General features: G+C 41.1%; 1 protein-coding gene across 8 annotated transcripts in view; it reads left to right on the top strand.

Annotated features, from left to right (window-relative positions):
• The window catches only part of ANO4 (anoctamin 4), a 437,454-nt gene that overhangs the window by 235,740 nt on the left and 178,264 nt on the right, over positions 1 to 23,450 (top strand). For all 8 annotated transcript variants that reach the window (XM_021092699.1, XM_021092697.1, XM_021092698.1 and 5 more), the window contains one exon: positions 806 to 964. In XM_021092699.1, coding sequence (XP_020948358.1) covers positions 806 to 964 — 159 coding nt within the window. The remainder of the gene's footprint in view (positions 1 to 805; positions 965 to 23,450) is intronic.

Raw genomic sequence — 23,450 nt, 5'->3', positions numbered from 1 at the left:
CATGTGCTTGCTTAGCAACCTTTTTTAGATTGGTTTTACTTCGTGTTTTATAAACAATAGTATCAAACAATGTAAAGTCTCCTGCAATTGTGTTCTTGTTTTTGTCAACACAGTTTATAAGATTTTTTGCTTACTATTAGATGCATCAATAGTTCATTTTATTTTATTATTTATTTATTTATTTTTGGCCATACCCGCAGCATGTGGACATTCCCAGGCCAGTGATCAAACCCATGCCTCACTAGCAACTTGAGCCACTACAGTGACAATACCAGAGCCATAAGCTACTGTTCTACAAGGGAATTCCTAATAGTTCATTTTCATTACTGTATAATACTCCACTGTATGACAGTTCTATATTTTTCTGATTGCCTTTCATTGATTTGCATTGATTCCCATTTTTAATTTTTCTATGCTTAAGAGTAATGCTGCTATGAATATTCATATACACATCTCCTGGTTGTTTTGTCAGGAATTTCTTTAGTTACACAGATAATTCAATTTTACATGCTGATGCTGGTGTGTTTGTCATATCAGTTTTCACTTTCACCTGTAGAAGGTGAGAATTCTCAGTTGCTCCACACCCTTGCCAACATTTGGTATTGTTAGGTGTCCTAAGTTTTTCCCATTAGACTTAATACTCTTTCCAATTTTTATTTTGTTTCCTGTTATTTACATTTTTCATTAATAAGAGTGTAATTTTGATAAAACACAAGGAAAATTTATTTAGTTTTAATTGTTTTTCAGTATTACTCCAGACTCAATTTTGAGTGTCTTAAGCTGGTCCCTTTCTCTTTGTATGCAGACAATACCAGAAAAAAACAAATCAAATGGACTTTACTTCAGAGACGGAAAGTGTCGAATTGACTACATTCTTGTGTACAGAAAATCCAACCCCCAGACAGAAAAGAGAGAGGTGTTTGAAAGAAACATTAGAGCAGAAGGATTACAAATGGAGAAAGAGGTAAGTAGTTTGCTTGAACGATAAAAAAGATAAATACGCATCTATTCATATCGAGGCAATTAAAAAATAAGCTGCAAATCAATATGCTAACTGAACGTTTCATTTGGTGAGAGTTTGCCAATCTGCAGTGTGTGGGGAATATTTCAGCAGTTAGATTTTCTCAGCACAGTTTGCCTTTGAGAGCATTTTAATGCCAAAAGATTCTGTCAGAATCAAAATACCTCAATTAAATGGATTGTTTCAAAGTGTTATCATTTACTGACTTCCTACATCTGCTGCTTCTCTGTCTGTGAATGAAGGCTTCTATTTGCATGGATTAGAGAAAACTTTGGGTAAGAGGCCATCGCCCCGCTCAGGAGGTCCTTTCTTCGTTTTGGGAAATATAATGGGCTTGGATATCCTCGCACACCAGAAACTGGCTGGCTGGCTGACTTGGCCCCAAACAGCTGGAACTTAACAAAGTGATTGCAGTTTTCAGAGACTTTCAGGTTGTTTTTTATCAGGTTTCCCAGCTCAAGGGTTACCTTCTCAGTGCTTTGACTCTTTCCTCCTCCTTTGCATGGGGAGTTTTGCGGAAGGTACAAGAGGCCCAGTCAGGCCTGATAACATTCCACAGGGGGATTGTTGTGTACCCAGAAATGTCCTGCACATGTGTAAAACTTGGCCCTGTCAGCTGGATTATGTAACAGATTTTCCCTAAACATTGTGCATGGCTTCTGGTGCTTTTCATAGTTAAGAAGCGCATGTTGGCAATTAAAAATGTTTGCGTCTGATTCTGCTCTTTGAGGATGAAAGGTAGATCTCGGAAGTTTGACATCCAGATTTTTCTTTGTCTGGTGAAGGTTGTACGCTTATCTTGGGACACTTCAGATAAGTAGGGTTTTTCCAGGTCTGTTAGATTAGCCTCACCTCTGGAGCATTTATAAAACAGAAGCAATATTTTTCTGGAATGTCTCCGAAAAGAGAATTAGAAAAACAGTGAGATGAGTATGGCCTTAAGGGAGGAGGTTCTCATTCTCAGGAAAGTGGAAGCAGATTGCTTGAAAGACTGTTTCAGTTGGAGTTTCCCCCAGAGCAACAAACAGAATTAAATATGTTGTTTTTTCCACTTTTGTGGGGTTCCTGAAAAATCTTTCCTATACCCATTGCAAATACCTGTGATAAATCTTGTTCTTTATGTTTCTATGGAGACAGTTCTGTATCCTTCTCTTAACATTAATAGTGCCTTACTATTTTACCCTTAAACATTTCTTCATCTTTTATTCTGTTTCAGAAGTTTTACGTAAAGAAAGAAAAGATCTGAATTTGCCGCATGATCTGAAAGAACAGGTCCTTCCTCTGATCTATTCTGATTCTGTCAAAGTTTTTATTCCCATCAGATTTAAGTAGCTTTGTTCAATTAACGACAAATTTATATTTTAAGCTTCATAACTATTCTCTTCTCCATTCCTGAGGCTTCTTTTGTATAAATCTTTTCAGTGTCATTTTATGACTTATGAGTTAAAACTCAAAAGGCCTAATACTTTTCCAAATTATTACATTACTAAAGAGATGACAAATCTCCTTATGTCTGCTAAAAAATCATCTGTTTTATAGTATTTAGCTGCCAGAATTCGAGCCTTTTAGTATGCAGTTGTGCTGTGTAGTAAGAGTGGACCATAGTATGTTAGATGAACAGCTCAAATGATTTTAGTGGTATATAAGATAATTTTGTTTGGTTTTAATTTAAAGTTTTCCTAATACCTAGGTATTTATTTTAATGCATACTGGGAAAACAGCAATTGGGAAAAAGGCAATACCACCATATGGCAAAATTTCATAAAAACTTATCTAACCATCTCTTTCTCCCTCCCAAGTTCTTCTCTTGGTGGCAGCTTCCCTAAGGTCCTCTATCCACTACCAACAGCTTGGTTTTCCTCTTTCTGGAATCTTCTTCCTAAGCAGCTTTTCTCTGCAGCCCAGTTTCTTGGCAGAAGCACACAATTTGATGCTAACTCCATCTCCAAATTCTGCTTTGTGTTCCCCCCCTTCCCAGCCTCAGCCAACTCAGCAAGAGGGGGGATCTCTGTAGGTTCTCTCTTGCTTGGAGGCAGCAGGAAATTATAGCTCAATTAGCTTTTCCTGTCACAAATAATTAAAATAAAATGTCCCTCATATGAATAATAAATCTATCTCTGCTGCACTATCAGGTTTAAAAACCATTTATTTAAATCAAGTGTTTTCATAAATAGCCACCATGGAAAGACAGCAATTTTAATAGTTATTGCAGCTTCCAGGAAGTACTTCAACCTTTTATACATAAAATAAAGAACTTTGTTCAAGGTGGAAAAGAAAAGGGCTTTGCTGTGAGTCCATACACACCTGAAATAATGAGCACTAACTACATGTTGTGAATTATTAGTATCTTCTTCATTAGCTTGTATCATAGTATCCAACAGTTATGGAAAATGTGTTTCATAGACTCAGAAGCTTTTGTTTCCAAATAGGTAAAGACAGGGTCCATAATTGAACAGTTTAGGAGAGAGGAAATGCTTACCTCTTTTAACATTAAGAATCAAGAAACACAACTAGGAGTCTCTTCCATTCATGATAAAAGTGAGGACATAGTCAAATCTCATCTTTCCTAAAAATGAATTAGCCAGCAGGTAAGTGCTTGCTTTGGCACCCTGGGTCTTTGATATTCTATAACTCATCTTTCACATTAGCCCAGAGAAAGCAATTCACAGAAAGGTTTCCAAGTACAGTATTGAGTCCACATGATTTCTTCTTAAAGAGATTCCCTTCTTTAAAATTCCCTTCGAATTTACAAATTCACATTTCATATTCTAGCTTTATTTCGTCTTGAATTTTATGTTCATCATTGACCCTTTGGTACCTATCTTGAAATCATGATCATCCAGAAGAAGTTTATCTTTTCCTTCAGACACAGGGTCAAACCATGGATGACATTAATGACTTCCAATTATTTGGAAGGTATGAGGACCAGTAGATTAATGGAGCACGCTTTCTCTTTAGAATCATGCAGAACTTGGGGGAAAACCCCTATCATCTGTTGCTAACAAAATAACTTTAATTATGTAAATCATACTATCTTGATGATAGTTAATTCATTCAGCAAATATTTATTGCACCCTCATTGTCTGCCAGGCACTTCCTTAAGCACTAAGAATTCAGCAGTGAATGAAACAGACAAAAATCTTCGCCCTGTTAGAACTTGAGAACACAATAAATAAGTAAATCTATGCAGAATAACAATAAATGCTAAGGAGAAGAAAGTAAAGCAGGAAGTGTTGTGGGGCGCAGGCAATTTTATAAAAGTTGGTAAAGGCAGGTCTCTCTGCTAGGGAACAAGCATAGCATGTACAAAGGCCCCGAGGCAGGTGCACACCTAGTGTGTTTATGGAACAGTGAAGAGGCCAGCATGACAGGAGTTGACTGAGCAGGGCAGAGAATAGTGAAAAATTATATTAGAGAGGCAGCAGAAACCAGACGACATCAGGTCTTAGTGGTCACTGGAGAACGTTAACTTTTCTCTCAGTGACGTGGGAAATCATTTAAGCCAAGGCATGGTGAGACCTGCTTTCTGTTTTATTGGCGTCACTCTGGTTTCCTGGTGATTTTAGGCCATGGGACTTGGGGAGGTGGCAAGGGCAGAATCAGAGAGGTCAGTTAGGAGATTCGTTGTAAGAATCCAGGAAACAAGTGATGGTGGCTTGGCCAAGTGCACCACAGAGGAGACGGTGAGCAGAATAGTGAGTAGAGCTTATGGGAATCACAGACAGATTGGGTGAGCAATGAGAGAGAGGAATCACAGGCTAGTCCTCCGTCACACACGGTTCACACAAGAGTTGGGAGAAAGGGATTTCCATTTACAGGGATGCAGAGGGGTGTAGGTCCTTGTTAAGTTTGAGGTATCCCAGTGGTAATGTTCAGTAGGAGGGAAGAGTCTGGAAGACGGGGAGAGATCAGGGCTGAAAATAAATATTTGGATGGCAGGAGTCCACAGAAAGGAGCTAGAAGGAGATGCAGAGGGTGTGGGGCCTGGAGGAGATGGTTTTGGGAGAGAAGGCGTTGTTGTGTCTAATGTTGCTGAGGGGGTGAGTAAAATCAAGACTAAAAGTTAGTCATTTAATTTAGCAGTGCAGAGGGCTTTGGTGAGCTGAGCAAGAGAAATTTCCACAGAGAGGGGGAAGTGAAAGCATGATTAAGTGTGTTCAAGAAAGAACAGGAGCAGTTCCCTGGTTGCCTAGTGGTTAAAGGACTCGGCATTGTCACTGCTGTGGCTTGGGGTTGCTGCTGTGGCTTGGGTTTGATTCCTGGCCTGGGAACTTCTGCCTGCCTTGGAGGTGGCCAAGGAAGGAAGGAAGGGGAAGGAAGGAAAGAAAAAGAAAGAACAGGAGGAGAAAATTTGGAGACAGCAGATATAAATAGCTCTTTCAAGGAGGTTCACTGTAAAGGAAAAGAGATGGGATGATAACTGGAGTAAGAGGTTGGGTTGAGAAAGAGTTCTCTTTATGTAAGATAGGAGAAATAACTGCATGATTTCACACTAATAGAAATCATTTGAGAGAGAAAATTGATGTGGGAAGAGTGAAGGAAGAATTTATGGAACAGTGTGCAGTTCCAAACAGCACAAATTCCTCCCATTGAGTAGACCTACCTGTTTGCATCTCTGTTCACAAACTCAGCCTTGACCCTTGTGCTAAGGCTGCTCTGACTATGCTTCTACCTAAGGCCAATCCTTTGCTTTGGGCATAACACCCCATCTTCTCAGTCCTACTCAAGGACATTACCCCCTCCAAAGAGAAAATACAGCAAGTTTTAAAAACAGAAATTCACAAAATAATGCACTCGGTCCAAGTAGCTTGTTTCTGTTTTCACTTGTTTCTCAGAAGGATTAGAAATTCTAACGGTAAACACATATATAGTATTCAAGGAAAAAAATGCATTTTTCTTTCAGATGAGGACAAATTAGTATGATTAAAATTTTCACTCTTGCCTTTATTAATCACTTACTATTATCATCCTGGTTTTATAGATGAGATAATTGAGGCAAAGTAGTAACTTGTGACGGGTGACAAGGCCAGTAAGAGATAAAGCCCAGGTTAAAAGCTGAACCTCTTACTCTTTTTTAAAAAATTTTTTGATTAAAGTATAGTTGATTTATAATGTTGTGCCAATTTCTGTATAGCAAAGTGACTCAGGCATACATTGTATATACACATTCTTTTTTAAAATATTATTTTCCATCATGGTCTATCCCAGGAAATTGGATATAGTTCCCTGTGCTATGCAGCAGGACCTCATTGATAATTCATTCCAAATATAATAGTTTGCATCTGTTAACCTCAAACTTCCTATCCATCCCGCTCCCTCTCCCCACCTGCTTGGCAATCACAAGCCTGTTCTCCACAACTATGAATCTGTTTCTGTTTTGTAAATAGGATCATTTGTGCCATATTTTAGATTCCACATATTAGAGATCTCATATGATATCTGTCTTTCTCTGTCTGACCTACTTCACTTAGTTTGATAGTTTCTAGGTCCACCCATGTTGCTGCAAATGGCTTTACTTAGTTCTTTTTTATGGCTGAGTAATATATATACCACATTTTCTCTATCCATTCCTCTGTTGGTGGACATTTCGGTTGTTTCCGTGTCTTGGCTATAATAGATACTGCTGTGCTGAACATTGGGGTGCATGTATCTTTTCAAATTATGGCTTTCTCCAGATACATGCCCAGGAGTGGGATTGCTGAATCATATCATATTTCTATTTTTAAGTTTTAAGAAAACTCCAACTGTTCTCTATAGTGATTGCACTAATTTACATTCCCACCAACAGTGTAGGAGGGTTGCCTTTTCTCCACACCTTCTCCAGCATTTTTTTTTTTTTATTTTCCCACTGTACAGCAAGGGGGTCAGGTTATCCTTACATGTATACATTACAATTACAGTTTTTCCCCCACCCTTTCTTCTGTTGCAACATGAGTATCTACACATAGTTCTCAATGCTATTCAGCAGGATCTCCTTGTAAATCTATTCTAAGTTGTGTCTGATTCCGGCATTTGTTATTTGTAGACTTATTAATGATAGCCATACTGATCAGTGTGAAGTAGTATGTCATTATAATTTTGATTTGCATTTCTCTAGTAATTGGTGAGGTTGAACATCTTTTCATGTGCCCATTGGCCATCTGTGTGTCTTCTTTGGAGAAATGTCTACTTAGGTCTTCTGCCCATTTTTCAGTTGGGTTGTTTTGTTGTTGTTGAGTTGTATTTTTTTTTTTGTTGTTAAGTCCCATTTATTTTTTTTTTATTTCTGTTGCCGTGGGAGACTGACCTTAGAAAACACCTGTAGGCTGATGTCAAAGAATGTTTTGCCTGTGTTCTCTTCTAGGAGTTTTATGGTGTCATGTCTTATGTTTAAGTCTTTACACCATTTTGAGTTTATTTTTGTGCATGGTGTGAGGGTGTGTTCTAGTTTCATTGAAACTATTTACCTTTTTTTAAAAATCTTTTTCTATATGTTAGGCACTTTCTTACTTTATTTATTTAGTCTTTTTAGGGCCACACCTATGGCCTATGGAAGTTCCCAGGCTAGGGGTGGAATCAGAGCTATAGCCACTGGCCTGTACCACAGCCACAGCAATATCTGAGCCACAGTATCTGAGCCATGTCTGCCATCTACCCCATAGCTCATGGCAACATTGGATCCTTAACCCACTGAGCAATGCCAGGAATTGAACCCATGTCCTCTTGGATACTAATTGGGTTCATTACCACTGAGCCACAACGGGACCTCTGAACCTATATACTCTTTATCCTTCTGTTGTGTTGATTCCTGGTGTCTAAAAATGGATCTCAGGGTTAAAGATGTTAGGATATAAGGGGAGTTATGAAAGAGAACCAGGAAAACTTGGGGGCATAATGAAGCAGGGTGTGTCTAGCCTGTATTTCCTTGTACTTTGGCTGCCAGTAGCCATTGATTTGAATCTTGGTACAGCTGCTTATAAGCTGAGGGGTCTCAAGCAGTTGATCAAACTTTTCTGGATCTCAGCATCCACATTTTTAATCATGACAGGAATATTATTTACCATGAACTCTGTGAGGATTCAATGAGCCTATGCAGGAGAATCCACAGTATAGTGTAAGTGTTCTTTATTTTACCTGTTTTACCTTTTATTTATGGCAGATAATTTAAGACTGTGATATAAAAGTTCTTTGTAAAATATTTTTTTCAAGAGAATCAATTTAAGGAAATTAAAGTATTATAGATGATAGATTTGGCAAAAATTGAGAAGGTGGCACAAGCATGTTTACACTCTGTTACGAGTGGTTGTAGTGGACAGATCCCCAAGTCCATGGTGCCCGCTTCCTGGTTTTCATGCCCTTGTGTAATACCCTCCTCTTAAGTGCAGGTAGGACCTGTGACTTGCTTTCAACCAACTGAAGATGGCAAATGTAGTGAGATGACACTTCTGTGGCTATGTTACGGTATATAAGACTCTGTCTCGGTTGACTGGAGTTACTCTCTTTTGCTGGCTTTGAAGAAGTAAGCTCCCATGTTGTACAACAGTCTGTGAAGGGGGCCTGGTGCAAAGAAAGGTGGGGTGGCCTCTAGGAACTGAGAGTTGCTCCCAGGTGACAGCTGGCCAGAAAACAAGGACCTCAGCCCTACAACCACAAGATGAGCTCTGCCAACAACTGAGGGATCTTGAAAGCACATCTTCCCTCAGTCGAGCCTCTGCTGAGACTGCCTACCCCTGGCCAAGATGTGTATTGGTGAGACCCTGGAGCAGGGGAACCCAGCTCAGCCGTGTCTGAATACCTGACCTACAGAAACTGTGAGCTCACTAATGTGTGTTGTTTTAAGCCTCTAAATTCATGGTAATTTGTTCTGCAGCAATAGGTAACTAATACAGTGGTTAAGAGTCTGGGATCAGACATTCTGAGTTCTCATTTGCTTTCATCATTAAAAGCCATGTGCTCTTGGGAAGGTTAGCTCATCTGTAAAATGAGGCTAATGATGAGATCTACTTCATGGGTTATTATGATAATTATATGAAATCATTCATATCAAATGCTTACCTTTGTACCTGTCATACTATAAGCAATTAATAAATCTTTATTATCATCATTATAGTTATAGCAAGTAAATACAGTGTGTTTACACTTTCACTTTTAAAATAATCTTTCAAGGCACACTTTTTGGAAAATGTTCCATACAGCTTATAAATCCTTTAAAATGTGTCCATTAGGAATAACAACACCATGAACTATGTATTGTTAACATATATGCATTCATGAGATTATTGATTACCTTCAGGGCTCTTGGAAGAACTTAGAATACATTGGGTAACAAGTTGAGCATTGTCAAGCTTCAGACATTTATCTGATTCCAGAGGAGTTGGTTTTAGATTCACTGGGGAATAAAATTAGAGATCAACCCAGAACTGAAACATTGTGCCTGACGGCCCATCTTAGTCTTACTCTACACCTAAGAAAGGGAACGAGACATTTCAGGTGCTCATCTCACCTGGATAGGTCTTTGCCTTCACAGGCTTCCGGTTCATACTACTCTTCCTATTTTTGTCCCTGTTGACCTTCTGTAACCACCTTCATCTTTGTTGCTATTCCTGTTCTCTGCGGAATATGAGGGAGAAAGAACGTGTCTCCTCCTTTCTTTTATGGTTCAAACCGTGATAAAGAGTGTCTAATATAAATGAGTGTCAGGACAAACTGAACTATCCAAATTCCTGTCTTCTAGTGTTTCCTGGACCCCCAAAGGAGACTTAGATGTTAATCCACTTGGTCTCCATTTTCTTAGATGTCATGTATGTGTATTACCAAGGGTCTCAGGTTGGAGCTGAAGGGAAAAAAGAATTAAGGACAGTCATCAGTAAAGAAGGTAGATTTCTTCCCTCAAGGTCAAATCCTGGAAATTCCTTGAGTATTCGTCTTAATCTATCTAGGCTATGACATAATCTATCTATCCGTCTGCTATAGCAATATACTGTAGGGTGGGGTGATTATAAATAATGGAAATTTATTGCTCACTGTTCTGAGGGCTGGAAGTTCAAGTTGCTGGTGAGAACCCTATTCCTGTTTCATAGGCAGCTCCTCCTTGCCATGTCTTCTCATAGTGAAAAGGGCTAGGGAACCCTCTGGGGTCTCTTTTATAAAGGCACGAATCCATCTGGTGTTGCCATGAGCTGTAGTGTAGGTTGCAGACATGGCGTGGGTCCCACGTTGCTATGGCTGTGGCTGTAGTGTAGGCCAGCAGCCACAGCTCCGATATGACCCCTAGCCCAGGAACATCCATATGCTGCAGGTGTGGCCCTAAAAAAAAGCAAAAAAAATTAAAGACAGTAATACCACTTTTGAGGACTCCATGACCTAATCACCTCCAAAGGCCTCACCCCCTCATACCATCACATTGGGGTTAGGTTTTCAACATAGGAATTTTGTTTGTTTGTTTGTTTGTTTGGCCACCCATGGCGCGTGGAAATTCCTGGGCCAGGGATCGAATCCAAGCCGCATCTTGACCTATGCTATAGCTGCAGCAACACTGGATCCTTAACCCACTTTTCAGGGCCAGGAATCAAACGAGCAATGCCACAGAGACAAGTCACAATATTAACCCACTGTGTCACTCCAACATATGAATTTTAAGGACATGCAATTCAGACCAAAGCAGTGTCTTTTAGAAGTTACCATTGTTGCTCTGTACTTAACAATGGCCTTTTTAAAAAATGGCGTGTTAGGTTGAATTTCTTTGCTAAATCGCAGCAGAGCCTGAGGCGACAATTCTTGCTAAAGCTGTTGATTAGTGCAGCGCTCTCAGGAGAAAGGGGAGTGAGAGAGGTGGAAGAGGTGGGAGAAGGAAAGCCCAGCTGAGAATAGAGTCTCTGATCCAACTGGGAAGCTCCGGAGCAGAGGGTGCACCCCAGAATGGGTTCACCTTTCAAGCAGAGGTCCCGCTGTGCCTCAGTCACTGGCTGAGGCTGGGGAGCTGGTGGGAGGTGGGTTCTGTTCCCATTCGGTGGACGGTGGTTCTCCAGCACCCATGGCAGCTCAGCTTCTGGGCTTTAACTATCAGTGTTCATCACGACCGATACTGATCTCTCTACAGATGGTAGAGATACTGCCAAATATGTGGTTTCAGATGGGCCACTTTGAGATTGCAGCCATCAGGGGATTCATGGTGTTGCTGGAAATGAAGAAAGGACAAGTGCGTGTGGGCGTTTTATTCTGCTTGTATTTCTCCAATTTTCCCTTTAAGTTTAGGCTACTCCATCTTAAAGGCAAAGGTTTCACATGGCTGGCATAATCACTCTGAGGGCAGATTACTGGTTTTTACCTGTGAGACTGAGCCAGTGCGTAGCTGGTGGGATTTTGAGTTTGTCACAAAAGCTTCTAAGTAGCTGATTTCCATGGCTGTGTCTGAGTAACCTCAATCAATTCAGTTCCAGGATTTCTCAGCCTCAGCACTATTGACATTTGGGGCTGGATAATTCTTCATTATAGGAAGCTGTTCAGTGTACTGCAGGATGGTTAGCAGCATTCCAGCCTCTACCTGCTAGATCCCAGCAGGTGTCACTCACCCTCTCCCTGAGTTATGACAACCAAAAATGTCTCCAAGCATTGCCTTCTGTCCCTGGGAGCAGGAGTGTACAAAATTGTCCTTGGCTGAGGCCCACTGAGTTAGACCCTTGGATACAACTTTATGCAGTATGCTGTGGTGTCTATGAGGTAGCTAGAGGTATCTTCCATCTTTGACCCACCCAGACCCACTCATCCAAGCCTCTTATCATCAAACTCTTGAATCTATGTCTTCCAGAGGAGAATAGGGTAAAATAAGTAAGGTTGGCCTTTCAAGCTGGAAAACGGAGAGTTAGATTCACTCGTTACTTCATACTTACTAAGGAACTAACTAGGCAAAGCTCTTCACCTCTCTGTGTCTCAGTGTCTCCATTTATTAAATGTCAGATAATCTTAACTCTTGGGGCTACTATGAGGATAAAATGAGCTAATAATACATTATATTGTGCTTAGAAGAAAGTCCAGTGCATATTAAGTGCCTAGTGAATGGTGGTTGTTGGTACCGATAAAGAAGGGAGTGGCTTCGGCCACTGGTTGCCCTGTGTTCCGGTCTCAGGCATTCAACCCCATCACCTCTTCCACTGAGGGACCCTGGCCTGTGTCTGGGGACAGCTGAAGGGATCTGGTGGGTGGTGAGTGACACCAAGGGTAAGTCCTACCTCATCCCTAGGACTCAGTCACCTACCACTGCCCTGGATCAGCCCATTGAGATCAGAGCCTTGTCCCCACTGGTTCATCTTCTTAAGATGGTGTCATCAAATGGTGGGGGAGGGGAGGCCTTCTTCTTCTCTGTCTCTGTTTTTCTCTTTCTGTCTCTATCTCCCTCTCCGCACCACTCCTCCTTACTTTGGCTCTAATTTTTGAGAGCGCTTTTGAGGGCCTAATGATTTTTGCCCCAACTGCTTTTGCTTGTTTGGGAAGACAGTTTAATCAAAACATTTTTGTTGCCAGGTCAAGATGACCAGTACAAAGTTATCCTGAACTGATTTACTCGAAGGATAATTCTAAATCAATACATATTTCATGTGACTCATGCATATTCCTTTTCTCAAGACAACATTAAGGGAAAAAAAATACCCTGTTATATAAGGCACAGCTGAAGAACTGAAGTCATATTATGAATTGCTGTTACCAGCCCACAAGAAGAAAATTAAAAGATTTTCTCATTGGTCTAAATTGAACTTGTCTGAAATAAAACACATTTTGTGTTGTCCTTTGTTACGTACCAAGTGTGGGCATCACATAGTTGCAGCTATGCAAGGGACCAAAGTCTACCCTTGATGGTGTTATTTTTGTTCCTGTTGTTCTTACTACATGTTAAGTTGTTGAAAATTACACAAAGTACATACTAGGGATATGATGTTAATTATTCATTAATGAGAGGGAGAAATTTCAAAGCTTTGAAGCAGTCCAGAGATTTATAAACCCGTGATTCCTTCCTTGTAATCCTTATGAGTAGAAAACTTGAAAAGGTGAATTGTAGGCTGAATTTTCTTAACCAAGCCTGATTGGCTTCAGTGGCAAAAGTGCTGATGCAGTACTGGTGCTTGAGGCAGAGAACCTGCCTTAACCCACTTCCTGTTGTGTCTCAGGCATGTTTTAAAAACAGCTGATGGTGTCTGATGATTCCATTTCCAGATGGAGTCATTCTTCTTTCATTCATCAAATATCTAATGAGCATTACGTCTACTATTACTGAGGGAAGGGAGGCATTAAATATGTCAGGTGCAATGAGTGCTATGGAGAAGATATGCAGGAATACTGGGAAAGAGTCACTCTTTTGTTCAGGAGTTCAAGGCCAGTCTCCAAGATAATTAGCGAGCTAAGAAGCTGGACCGTACATTCCAAGGCCTAACTCTCAGAAGCCCCTCACTTTTCCCACTGTTGGGATTACTTTTGCCTTGCATTCTCCCATGTGTGGACTGGAATGACAGGAGGAAGAATAAGTGGAACCACTGGATGGGATGGAAGAGTGTGCTGTAGGAGGAGGGAAACAGGCTGGATTTGGCTGGGGCTGGGGGTGGCTGGGAAGATGGTGGTATTTGCAGCTTCATGGCTTCTCCCAGGGCACAGGGCAGGGATAAATCTAGTGCCTGGGCAGTGTTGGGACTTTTGTGGAGACCTGACCTGGTTGCCATCCTGAACTTGTCCTTTGCTATTCTCTCATTTAGCCCCCACTTCTCTTGGGGCTGTGTCTTTTATGGCCTTCCACACTTTCATCTTCTGTGAAGATCTTTCCTAGTGATTGTAACTGCATGGCCCCTCTTTCGGTTAGGGTTCTGCAGAAAACAAGCCACTTCCAAGAATGAGATGTTTGATTCAGAGACTTAACACCTTTGATGCAGAAGGCAGGGAAGCCGCCTCCAGCTGCTTCCTGAAGCATCATAGTGGTATTTCTAGGTGCTGTCCTGGAAGCCACTAAGGGTCCCAGGAATGTCTGACTGGGGCCCAGATGATTCTCAGAAGACTTACCCGAAGTGATCTCTAACTTACACAGCTGTAGCAGCCTACCTGGAGGGAGAAACAGCCTCTTCCACCTTGTAGATCTTAACTTACCTGAGCACCTCTCATCTTTGACTCTAACCTAGGGCCCCACAGGGAAGGGCATTCTGGGAAATGTAGTCCTTGCTTCTTCCAGGCGATGCAGAAACTTCAGAAAGGCGGTCATAGATGCCAAGGTAACAACAAAAAGCACAGGGTACCCACCAGCTCTCCTCCTATCAGGTTTGACTGGTCACCTGTCCCTTCATTTAAAGCTATGCCAGCCCCCTCTCTGCTATACCAAAGGGATTTTCAGTTGTAAGTGATGAATCCTAATACTGCCCCTCAGGGTGATGGTGGAACAGCTTTTTCTGGTGTTTCATGTGGTTGTAGCTGCATAAATTGCCTACAGTCCCGGTATCTCCCTCACACTCACACCTTTATTCCAACGCTAATAGTAGATGATTCTTTGTTCAAGGCAAAGCTAAATTCATTGAGACCAAAGCTTTAATTTGAGAATCAGGCAGTGGCAGTCACAAGCCTGCATCAGAAGGCATCTGTGTGTCTGTGATGCAGCTGAAAACTCTTCTCACAATTGCGTACAAGAGGAAGGATCCCTCCACCATTTGAGGCTCCTGTGATGACAGTCTTAATCATCACGCACACACGCGTGCCCTGTCATATCCCAGACACACGTGTGCCCTGCCTGTCATATCCCAGACACACATGTGCCCTGCCTGTTGTATCGCAGACACGCGTGCCCTGTCATATCCCAGACACACGTGTGCCCTGTCTGTCATATCCCAGACACACATGTGCCCTGCCTGTCATATCCCGGACACACGTGTGCCCTGTCTGTCATATCCCAGACACACATGTGCCCTGTCTGTCATATCCCAGACACATGTGTGCCCTGTCTATCATACCCCAGACATTGTGCCAGGCAGTAGAGAATCAAAAATAAGAGTATTCCAGTTATACACTGTTGCATAACAAGCAACTCCAGAACTCATGACTTTAAAAACAGTCATATCCGGACAAAGCTCTACTTAAAAGAGACACATGCACCCGCATGTTCATTGCAGCACTATTCACAATAGCCAGGACGTGGAAACAACCCAAATGTCCATCGACAGGTGACTGGATTCGGAAGATGTGGTATATATACACAATGGAATACTACTCAGCCATAAAAAAAGATGACATCATGCCATTTGCAGCAACATGGATGGAACTAGAGAATCTCATACTGAGTGAAATGAGCCAGAAAGACAAAGACAAATACCACATGATATCACTTATAACTGGAATCTAATATCCAGCACAAATGAACATCTCCTCAGAAAAGAAAATCATGGACTTGGAGAAGAGACTTGTGGTTGCCTGATGGGAGGGGGAGGGAGTGGGAGGGATCGGGAGTTTGGGCTTATCAGACACAACCTAGAATAGATTTACAAGGAGATCCTGCTGAATAGCATTGAGAACTATGTCTAGATACTCATGTTGCAACAGAAGAAAGGGTGGGGGAAAAAACTGTAACTGCAATGTATACATGTAAGGATAACCTGACCCCCTTGCTGTACAGTGGGAAAATAAAAAAAAAAAAACAACAAAAAAAACAGTCATTTATTTTACTTCCAAATCTGCAGGTGGGCACGGCTCTTCTTTGTTCCGTGAAGCACCCATGGGAACAGCACATCTGGGGCCTGACAGACCTCCTTTTAAGTGGCTCTCAGCTGAGAGGTCAGCCAGGCCTGCCAGGGCTGTAGGCTTAGTTTCTATCTTTGTGGGTCTCCACACAGGCCTCTCTGTGGCTTCCTGCCTCAGGCTTCCTCATGATGTGGTGGCTGGGTTCCAGAGAAGGCAGATGGATGTGCATTTTTTTCCTTTAAATTGATGTATTATTGATTTACAATACTGCGTAAGTTTCAGATGGACAGCAAGGTGATTCAGTCATTTACACACACGCACACACACACACACACACACACTCTCTTTTACATTCTCTTCCCTTAGAGGTTATCACAAGATGTTGAGTATAGTTTCCTGTGCTATACAGTAGGTCCTTGTTGGTTTTCTATTTTATATGTAGGACTGTGTATATTTTAACCCCCCAATCCTAATTTACCCCCCTCTTTGGTAACCATAAATTTGTTTTCTGTGTCTGTGATTCTATTTCTGTTTTGTAAATAAGTTCATTTGATATCATGTCTTTTAGATTCCACACATAAATGATGTTATATGACAGTTGTCTTTCCCTGTCTGGATTACTTCCCGTTTTGTAAATAAGTTCATTTTATGTCATTTCTTTTAGATTCCGCATGTAGGTGATGTTACATGACATTTGTCTTTCCCTGTCTGGATTACCTCCTGTTTTTTTGCAAATAAGTTCATTTTATATCATTTCTTTTAGATTCCGCATGTAAGCTATGTTACATGACATTTGTCTTTCCCTGTCCAGATTACTTCACTTATGTCTCTAGGTCCATCCTTGTTGCTGCACTTGGCAATATTTCCTTCCTTTTCATGGCTATTATTCCATTGTATATGTGCACCACGTCTTCTTAAATCTATCAACAGAGTGCATTTTTTATGACCTGGACCCAGAAGTGTATCTTCTGCTGCACTCCATCGGCAGAGGCAGGAACAAAGGGAAGAGAGGAAACATGCTAGAAAATGTGTGGGATGAAAGCTGTTGTAAGAGCATCTTTGGAAAACACAGCCTGCCACATTACACTCAGTATGTTTGAGAAGCTTGTGGACTAGAGGTAGAAACAGACCTGAAACAGATGATTAAAATCCAGCCTGAAAAGTCTCTGTGAAAGCAAGAAGGGACTTCAAACCCTGCCCAGAGGTTTCAGGAAGGTTAGAGGCAGTGACCTAGGTTTTGAAGGATGAATAGGTGTTGACAGAGCAAGAGTAGAAGGGCCTGGAACAGGATTTCCAGACAGGAGGCATTATAAGCAGAGGTGTAATAACTTCTGATGGAGGCATCACAGCTGCTCTGCTTGCCTGTTGGAGTGGGAATCCCCTGAGGACCACAGGGTTTCCCCACAGAGCCTAACATAATGCCTGGCTCATCATTTCACCTTAACTTTCACTTGGTTTATGCTCATTCAGCAATTTTTCATGAATATAATTTACATCAAATGTAATTGTTCTCCTTGGTCTTAATGACTGGACTGATCCTGGCCAGTAAGCATTTTTTAGTCTTTTTTTTTTTTTTTTAAATAGTCTATCATTTAGCTTCTTTGTAACCATATCCATCCCATTGTACTTTTAGTTAAATTGTGCTCTCATAGCTGGACTTCTTTCAGGCTAATTGTTTTACTAAGCCAACTCTACCGCTGTCGCCTGAAAACTTAACCAAGGCCATGATGGTTTTCCAAGAAGATGGTATTATGGGCTCCCTAGAGTTCTTAGGTTTCCATTTCAGACCCTTAAAAGTGCCTGTGGGTCTTCTGAAATTAGTCCTCCATTCTCCATTCTGACTTTTTCTACATATGTCGAAATTAAAAAGAGCTTTGTAGACGGCTAGGAGCAGAGCAGGTGGAAGAGCACAGTTTTCCTTGACCTTAGTAGTCCGGTGGACAGGAAAGGAAATTACCCGTGGTGAGACCTGGTGCCTATTAGAGTTTCTGAGATGTGTTTTGTCTCCTCATGGGGCTTCTCCTCTCCTGCCATCTGGCGGTTCCTTGCTTCAGCCGGGATACCGTTTTGGACTGCACAGCAGTAAATCATGCCGGCACGCATTTGAGGCTGCCTTGATTCCATTCTTCAGACTCTAGTAAGTGCCTGTGGGTCTTCAGAAATGTAGTTCTTCATTCAGTGACTCGTGGATAACCCTGTATAAGTTACATCTGGGTGTCCACCGCTGCTTCTGGTTAACAGCACGGTCCACCCACTCTGCAGTTTGCTGTACAGACTCATCAGATGAAAAACCCTAGTCTTGATACTTTTTGTCACACAGTTCTTTATTTGGTTGGCCAAACAAAGATAAGCAGTCAGCAAGTAAGCCCTGAATTTTAGGTGGTAATTTTCCTTTTTCTTTTTTTTTTAATTTTCCTTTTTCTGTGTATCCTTAGCAAAGCTATACCTTAATCACCCTTTATTTTCCCCCAATACATAGATGTCTTTTTTCATGTTTAAAGTGTTATTGAAGAGTTCTTGTCATGGCACAGCAGAAATGAATCCAACGAGGAACCATGAGATTGTGGGTTTGATCCCTAGCCTCGCTCAGTGGGTTAAGGATCCGGTGTTGCTGTGAGCTGTGGTGTAGGTCACAGACATAGCTCAGATCTGGCATTGCCATGGCTCTGGCGTGGGCCGGCAGCTACAGCTCCAATTAGACCCCTAATCTGGGACCCTCCATATGCCACAGGTGCAGCCCTAAAAAGACAAGACAAAAATAAATAGTTATTGAAGTATCGTTAATTTACAAGGTTGTGATAATTTCTGCTGTACAACAAATTGATTCAGTTAGACATAAACATATATCCATTCTCTTTCAAATTGTTTTCTCACAGGTTATCACAGGATACTGTGTGCAGTTCTCTGCACCATATGGCAGGTCCCCATTGCCAGCCATTCCATATACCTCAGTGTGCATATGCCAATCCCAAACCCCTAGCCCATCCCTCCCCCTCATCCTGACCTGTCCCTTAGATGCTCAATGAGAGCAATGCAAATCAAAACTACTATAAGGTACCAACTTACACCAGCCAGAATGGCCTTCATCAAAAAGTCTACAAACTGTAAATGCTGGAGAAGGTATGGAGAAAAGTAAATCTTCCTACACTGTTGGTGGGAATGTAAATTGGTGCAACCACTATGGAAAACACTATAGAGGTTCCTCAAAAAAACTAAAAATAGGACTACCATATGATCTAGCAACCCCAGCCCTGGGCATATATCTGGAGAAAACCATAATTTGAAAAGATACATGCACCCTGGTGTTCACTGCAGCACTATTCACAATAGCCAAGACATGGAAGCAACCTGAGTGTCCATCAATAGACAAATGGATAAAGATGTGGTACATATATGCATATAATGGAATATTACTCAGCCATAAAAAGAATGAAATAATGCCATTTGCAGCAACATGGATGGACCTAGAAATTATCATAGTAAGTGGAATTAGACAGTGGAAGATAAACGTTATATGATATCACTTATACGTGGAATCCAAAAAAAGGATACAAATAAACTTATTTGCAGAACAGAAACAGACTCACAGACTTTGAAAAACTTACGGTTAATCTCCCTTTAAAGTGGAGTCTCTTTAGGGACAGAGCGTTCTAAGTAAACTCTTTAATACTTGGAACTAAAAGTTACTTTGAATGGGTTTCAATATTTCAAAAGTCACTGGAGAATACACTGACTCTGATAATGAGCCTGCTGATTCATTGTTCCAACTGATCATCATTTAATTGCCCTAATTACTTGCCTTTGATTCCATTGGTCCATCACTATGACCACTCGCTTGTTTATAAGCCCCTCGTCTCTCTCATTCTTTTATTTCTTTGAATTATTTGCCTGGCAAAGCCTTGACCTTGATTAAGCCCTGCCTTCTCTGTGCCTGCACCTAAGCAGGTCAAACCTTGTTGAGAAAACATGCTGACTGGGTCACTTTATCATGACAGCATCTCAAAGTAGGAAGAAATGCCGGGGAACCTCGCAGGTTTGCTTCCTCCCTCACCATAGTAAGGAACAAACATCATTCCTCCTTCCCATCCTTCTTTTCTTGGCCTCCTCCGTTCTTTCACTGATTCACTTTTTAAAAATTTTTATTAGAGTATAGTTGATTTATGATGTTGTGTTGATTTCTGCTATACAGCATAGTGACCCAGTCATATATATATACACACACACATATATATACACACATTCTTTTTCTCATATTATCTTCCATCATGTTCTAGCCCAAGTTATTGATTCACTTTTTTCTTTTAATCATTCAATAAGTAGGCAGCACCTGGCACAATTCTAGGCACTCAGAATACATCAGGGAGCCAAATAAAGAGGCTCCATCCTTGCAGTGCTTACCTCCTAATGAGGGAGACAGTGAGCAATAAGCGTAATAAGTAAATAGCACAGTATGCTGGAAGGAGATACTGCAAAGGGAAGAGTAGAACAGAGTGCGAGAGTCCTAGGGGATGAAGGAATACTCGTTAAAAATTTTTCATTGTAGTTGATTTAGAGTGTTGTGTCAATTTCTGCTGTACAGCAAAGTGACCCAGCTCACTCGCGCGTGCGCGCTCTCTCTCTCTCTCTCTATATATATATATATATATAAAATTTTTCTCCTTATCTTCCATCATGTTTCAGCCATAAAAAAGGACAAAATAAAGCCACTTGCAGCAATGTGGATGGAATTAGGGATATTCCTTTTAAATAGGGTGTGGTACAGGGGGCTCACTGAAGCTGACATCTGACCAAAGACTGAATAGGCAAGGGAATTGACCAGCTGTGATTCCACACTGTCTTCCTGCCCCTCACCCTCTCACCTCCTTTATCTGTACCCTCTCCACCATGCACGTATAGGCTCTGCACACATGGGCTCGTCTATACTTTGGCCAGGGTCTTCTGCGACCTTCCCCACATGCTCCGCCTTTCTACTTTTAATATGCTTGAAGTGTCTGCCACTGTCCCAGCAGCCCTCCTATTATATGCCAAATCCCCTCCCATGTCACCTTCTCAAGGACTTTGTTCCTGTAATCATCTCTTTTCTCTCCTGCATCATCAATTTTTGCTCTCTACTCACTTATTATAAACATGCTCCTGTAACTTATATCTTAAGAAAAATCCCTTGACCCCTATACTCTCCTCCAGTGACCACCCTGTTTCTTTTCTCCACACAGAAAACTTCTTATATGATTTGCCCAGCATCACTGTCTCTATCTCCTTGCCTACCAGTCTCTTTTCAAACTACTCTGTTGGGGCTTTCTCTCTCCATAGATACCACTTTCAAAAAGTCGCTCCAACCAAATCCAGTGCTCATGCCATCTCTGTTGTCTCCCTGGTTTTGTCCGCAGCATTTGTGCATAGGGTGGATTGTTCCTTCCTTGAAAAACATTCTTTCCTTGACACAGGAGACACTTCATGCTCTCCTGGATCCCTACCTCCTTTCCTGGCCCTTTCTCCATCTCCTGGGTTCACCCTCCTCTTCCCTTTGACCTTCAAATGTTAGAGCATCCTAAGAACTGGTCCTGGGTCCCCACTTCCTTCTATATCTCTTATCTCCTTGTGACCCCCCCCCCAAAGTCCCATGCTGATCTTTCATATAATTTACATGTGTTACTCAAGACTTAAGGCAATAGGATCTGTCTCTTGCTCTCAGGATGATAGGGGGCAGGGGGGAGAGTCTTAGTTATTTCTAGTGACCAGGGAACAGAAGCCTCACCCAGAAACCTGCCTCTGAAAGAGAAAGGCAAATCACACACCTGTCCTCAAAGCTTCTGCTCACAGCTCAGTCACCAGAGCTTTTTCTACAGCTCCAGTCTAATACTGAGCCAGAGAGCTCCAATTTCTATGTGCCCAGAATGGAGGAGAACCAGATGCCAGAGATACACTAATGGCTCCATGGTTACAAATGCATTTTATGATATATTTTGAATTTTTTTTAAAGTATGGTTGATTTACAATGTTGTACCAGTTTCTGCTACACAGAAAAGTGATCAAGTCATACCTCATATTCACATTTTTTTCTCATATTATCTTCCATCATGTTTTTTCCCAAAAAGTTGGATATAGTTCCCTGTGGTATATAGGCATTATATGATTTTATATCTATCTATCTATCTATCTATCTATCTATCTATCTATCTATCTATCGATATGCGTCTCTGTCTGTCTGTCTGTCTATCTATCTGTCATCTATCTATCTTAGCCCTATAAACTAAGCAAAGCAGTTATATCAGCATTATACCATTGAGGAACTGATATGAGTTGAGGTGTAGTCTATCACCTACATTTCTGTTATTAAAGATTGTATGAGGCCCATTTTCTGATTGCTTCTCATAACCTTCAGATAAAAAGCAGCTTGTAGGCTCCCACTGCATGCACTGTCACTGCACCCTCTAATTTTACGTTCCACCAAGAGATAAGAAGAATAGGCCCAGGAGAGATGTCATAACCTTCCCAAGTGTGTTAGAAAGTGTTTCCAAAGTTAAATTTTTGCTTCACTGGCAGCAGACAGCCTGCTCCCCTGCCCTTTCTGGGTCACGCTTATTTCATGGCTGTTAATCGTTGTGGCTTATTAAGGGCATAACGACACGTGGCTTATTGACTGGATCATAACTGGGAATAGTTACCATGGGTTGATCATTCGTGATCATATAAGGAATAACTGGGATGATATAGTTGTCCCCGAGTTCAGCTTATCTAATACACCACCTTGAAGGATGAGAGGAATGTTATGATGAGGACTTGTGGAGTTATGTGGATCTGAGCTGACACAGCTTACCTCTGAGGAGAGATTTAGTACTGCATGGAGAGAGCATCCACAGACGAGCATTTTCTCTCCTGTGCTTCATAGGACCTTAGACCAACTTCTCTTCCCGTTTATCACATTATTTGTAGTTAATGTAATATTTGCTCTGCTGAATTGTGAGTTCCCTAAGATCCAGGACCATGTCTGAGCCTTTTTTATATCCCAACATAGTGCCTAGGATGTAGTTAAAATTATATTTAGGTGTTTGTTGAATGACTTTATGAGTGGTTATATTGTGAAGTAGCTAAGACATTTGTTTTACATAATACATGCACTGTGGTACTAAGTAGGTGATGGAGGAAGGGTATTATGTATCAGTGTGTATCAATTAGCTCTACTCAGAAGATATAATCCTTCTTTCTGGTGGTCTTGTAGACAAACAACTACCTTCGTCCAGTGAGCTGGGCACAGAAGTAGAGTATATCCTTATGAAACCCTCTGAGTTCTGCCTTCCCTTTGGCATAGTGACCCTCTGCATGAATCACTGAGTCACTGCAGTAAGCTGACCTGCAGTGGACATGTTGAATAAACAGGAAATAGACCTTTATCATAGCATCAGCCAACAGAAGAAATGTAATTTTAAAATTTTGGTAACAATGTAGGAAGAGTAAAAGACACAAATTTAATGTTTTATTTAATCCAAAAGACCTAAATCATCATGTAAACATGTACTCAGTAGAGAAATTAAGAAGATACTTTACGTTCTTTTTTTCAGACTTCTAAGGCTTCAAAATCTAGTGTGTATTTTCCACAGATCTCAACTTGACCAGCTATATTTTATTTTATTTTTTTTATTTATTTTTTTTTACTTTTTATTTTTATTTAAGTATAGTTGGTTTAAATGTTGCATTAATTTCTGCTGTACAGCAAAAGATTCATATATATATGTATAAATATATATACTTT

The sequence above is a fragment of the Sus scrofa genome, chromosome 5, assembly GCF_000003025.6.
Source record: "Sus scrofa isolate TJ Tabasco breed Duroc chromosome 5, Sscrofa11.1, whole genome shotgun sequence".
Lineage (NCBI taxonomy): Eukaryota > Metazoa > Chordata > Mammalia > Artiodactyla > Suidae > Sus > Sus scrofa.
The sequence above is the reverse complement of the archived record's forward strand: the minus strand, read 5'-3'. Positions and strand labels throughout refer to the sequence as shown.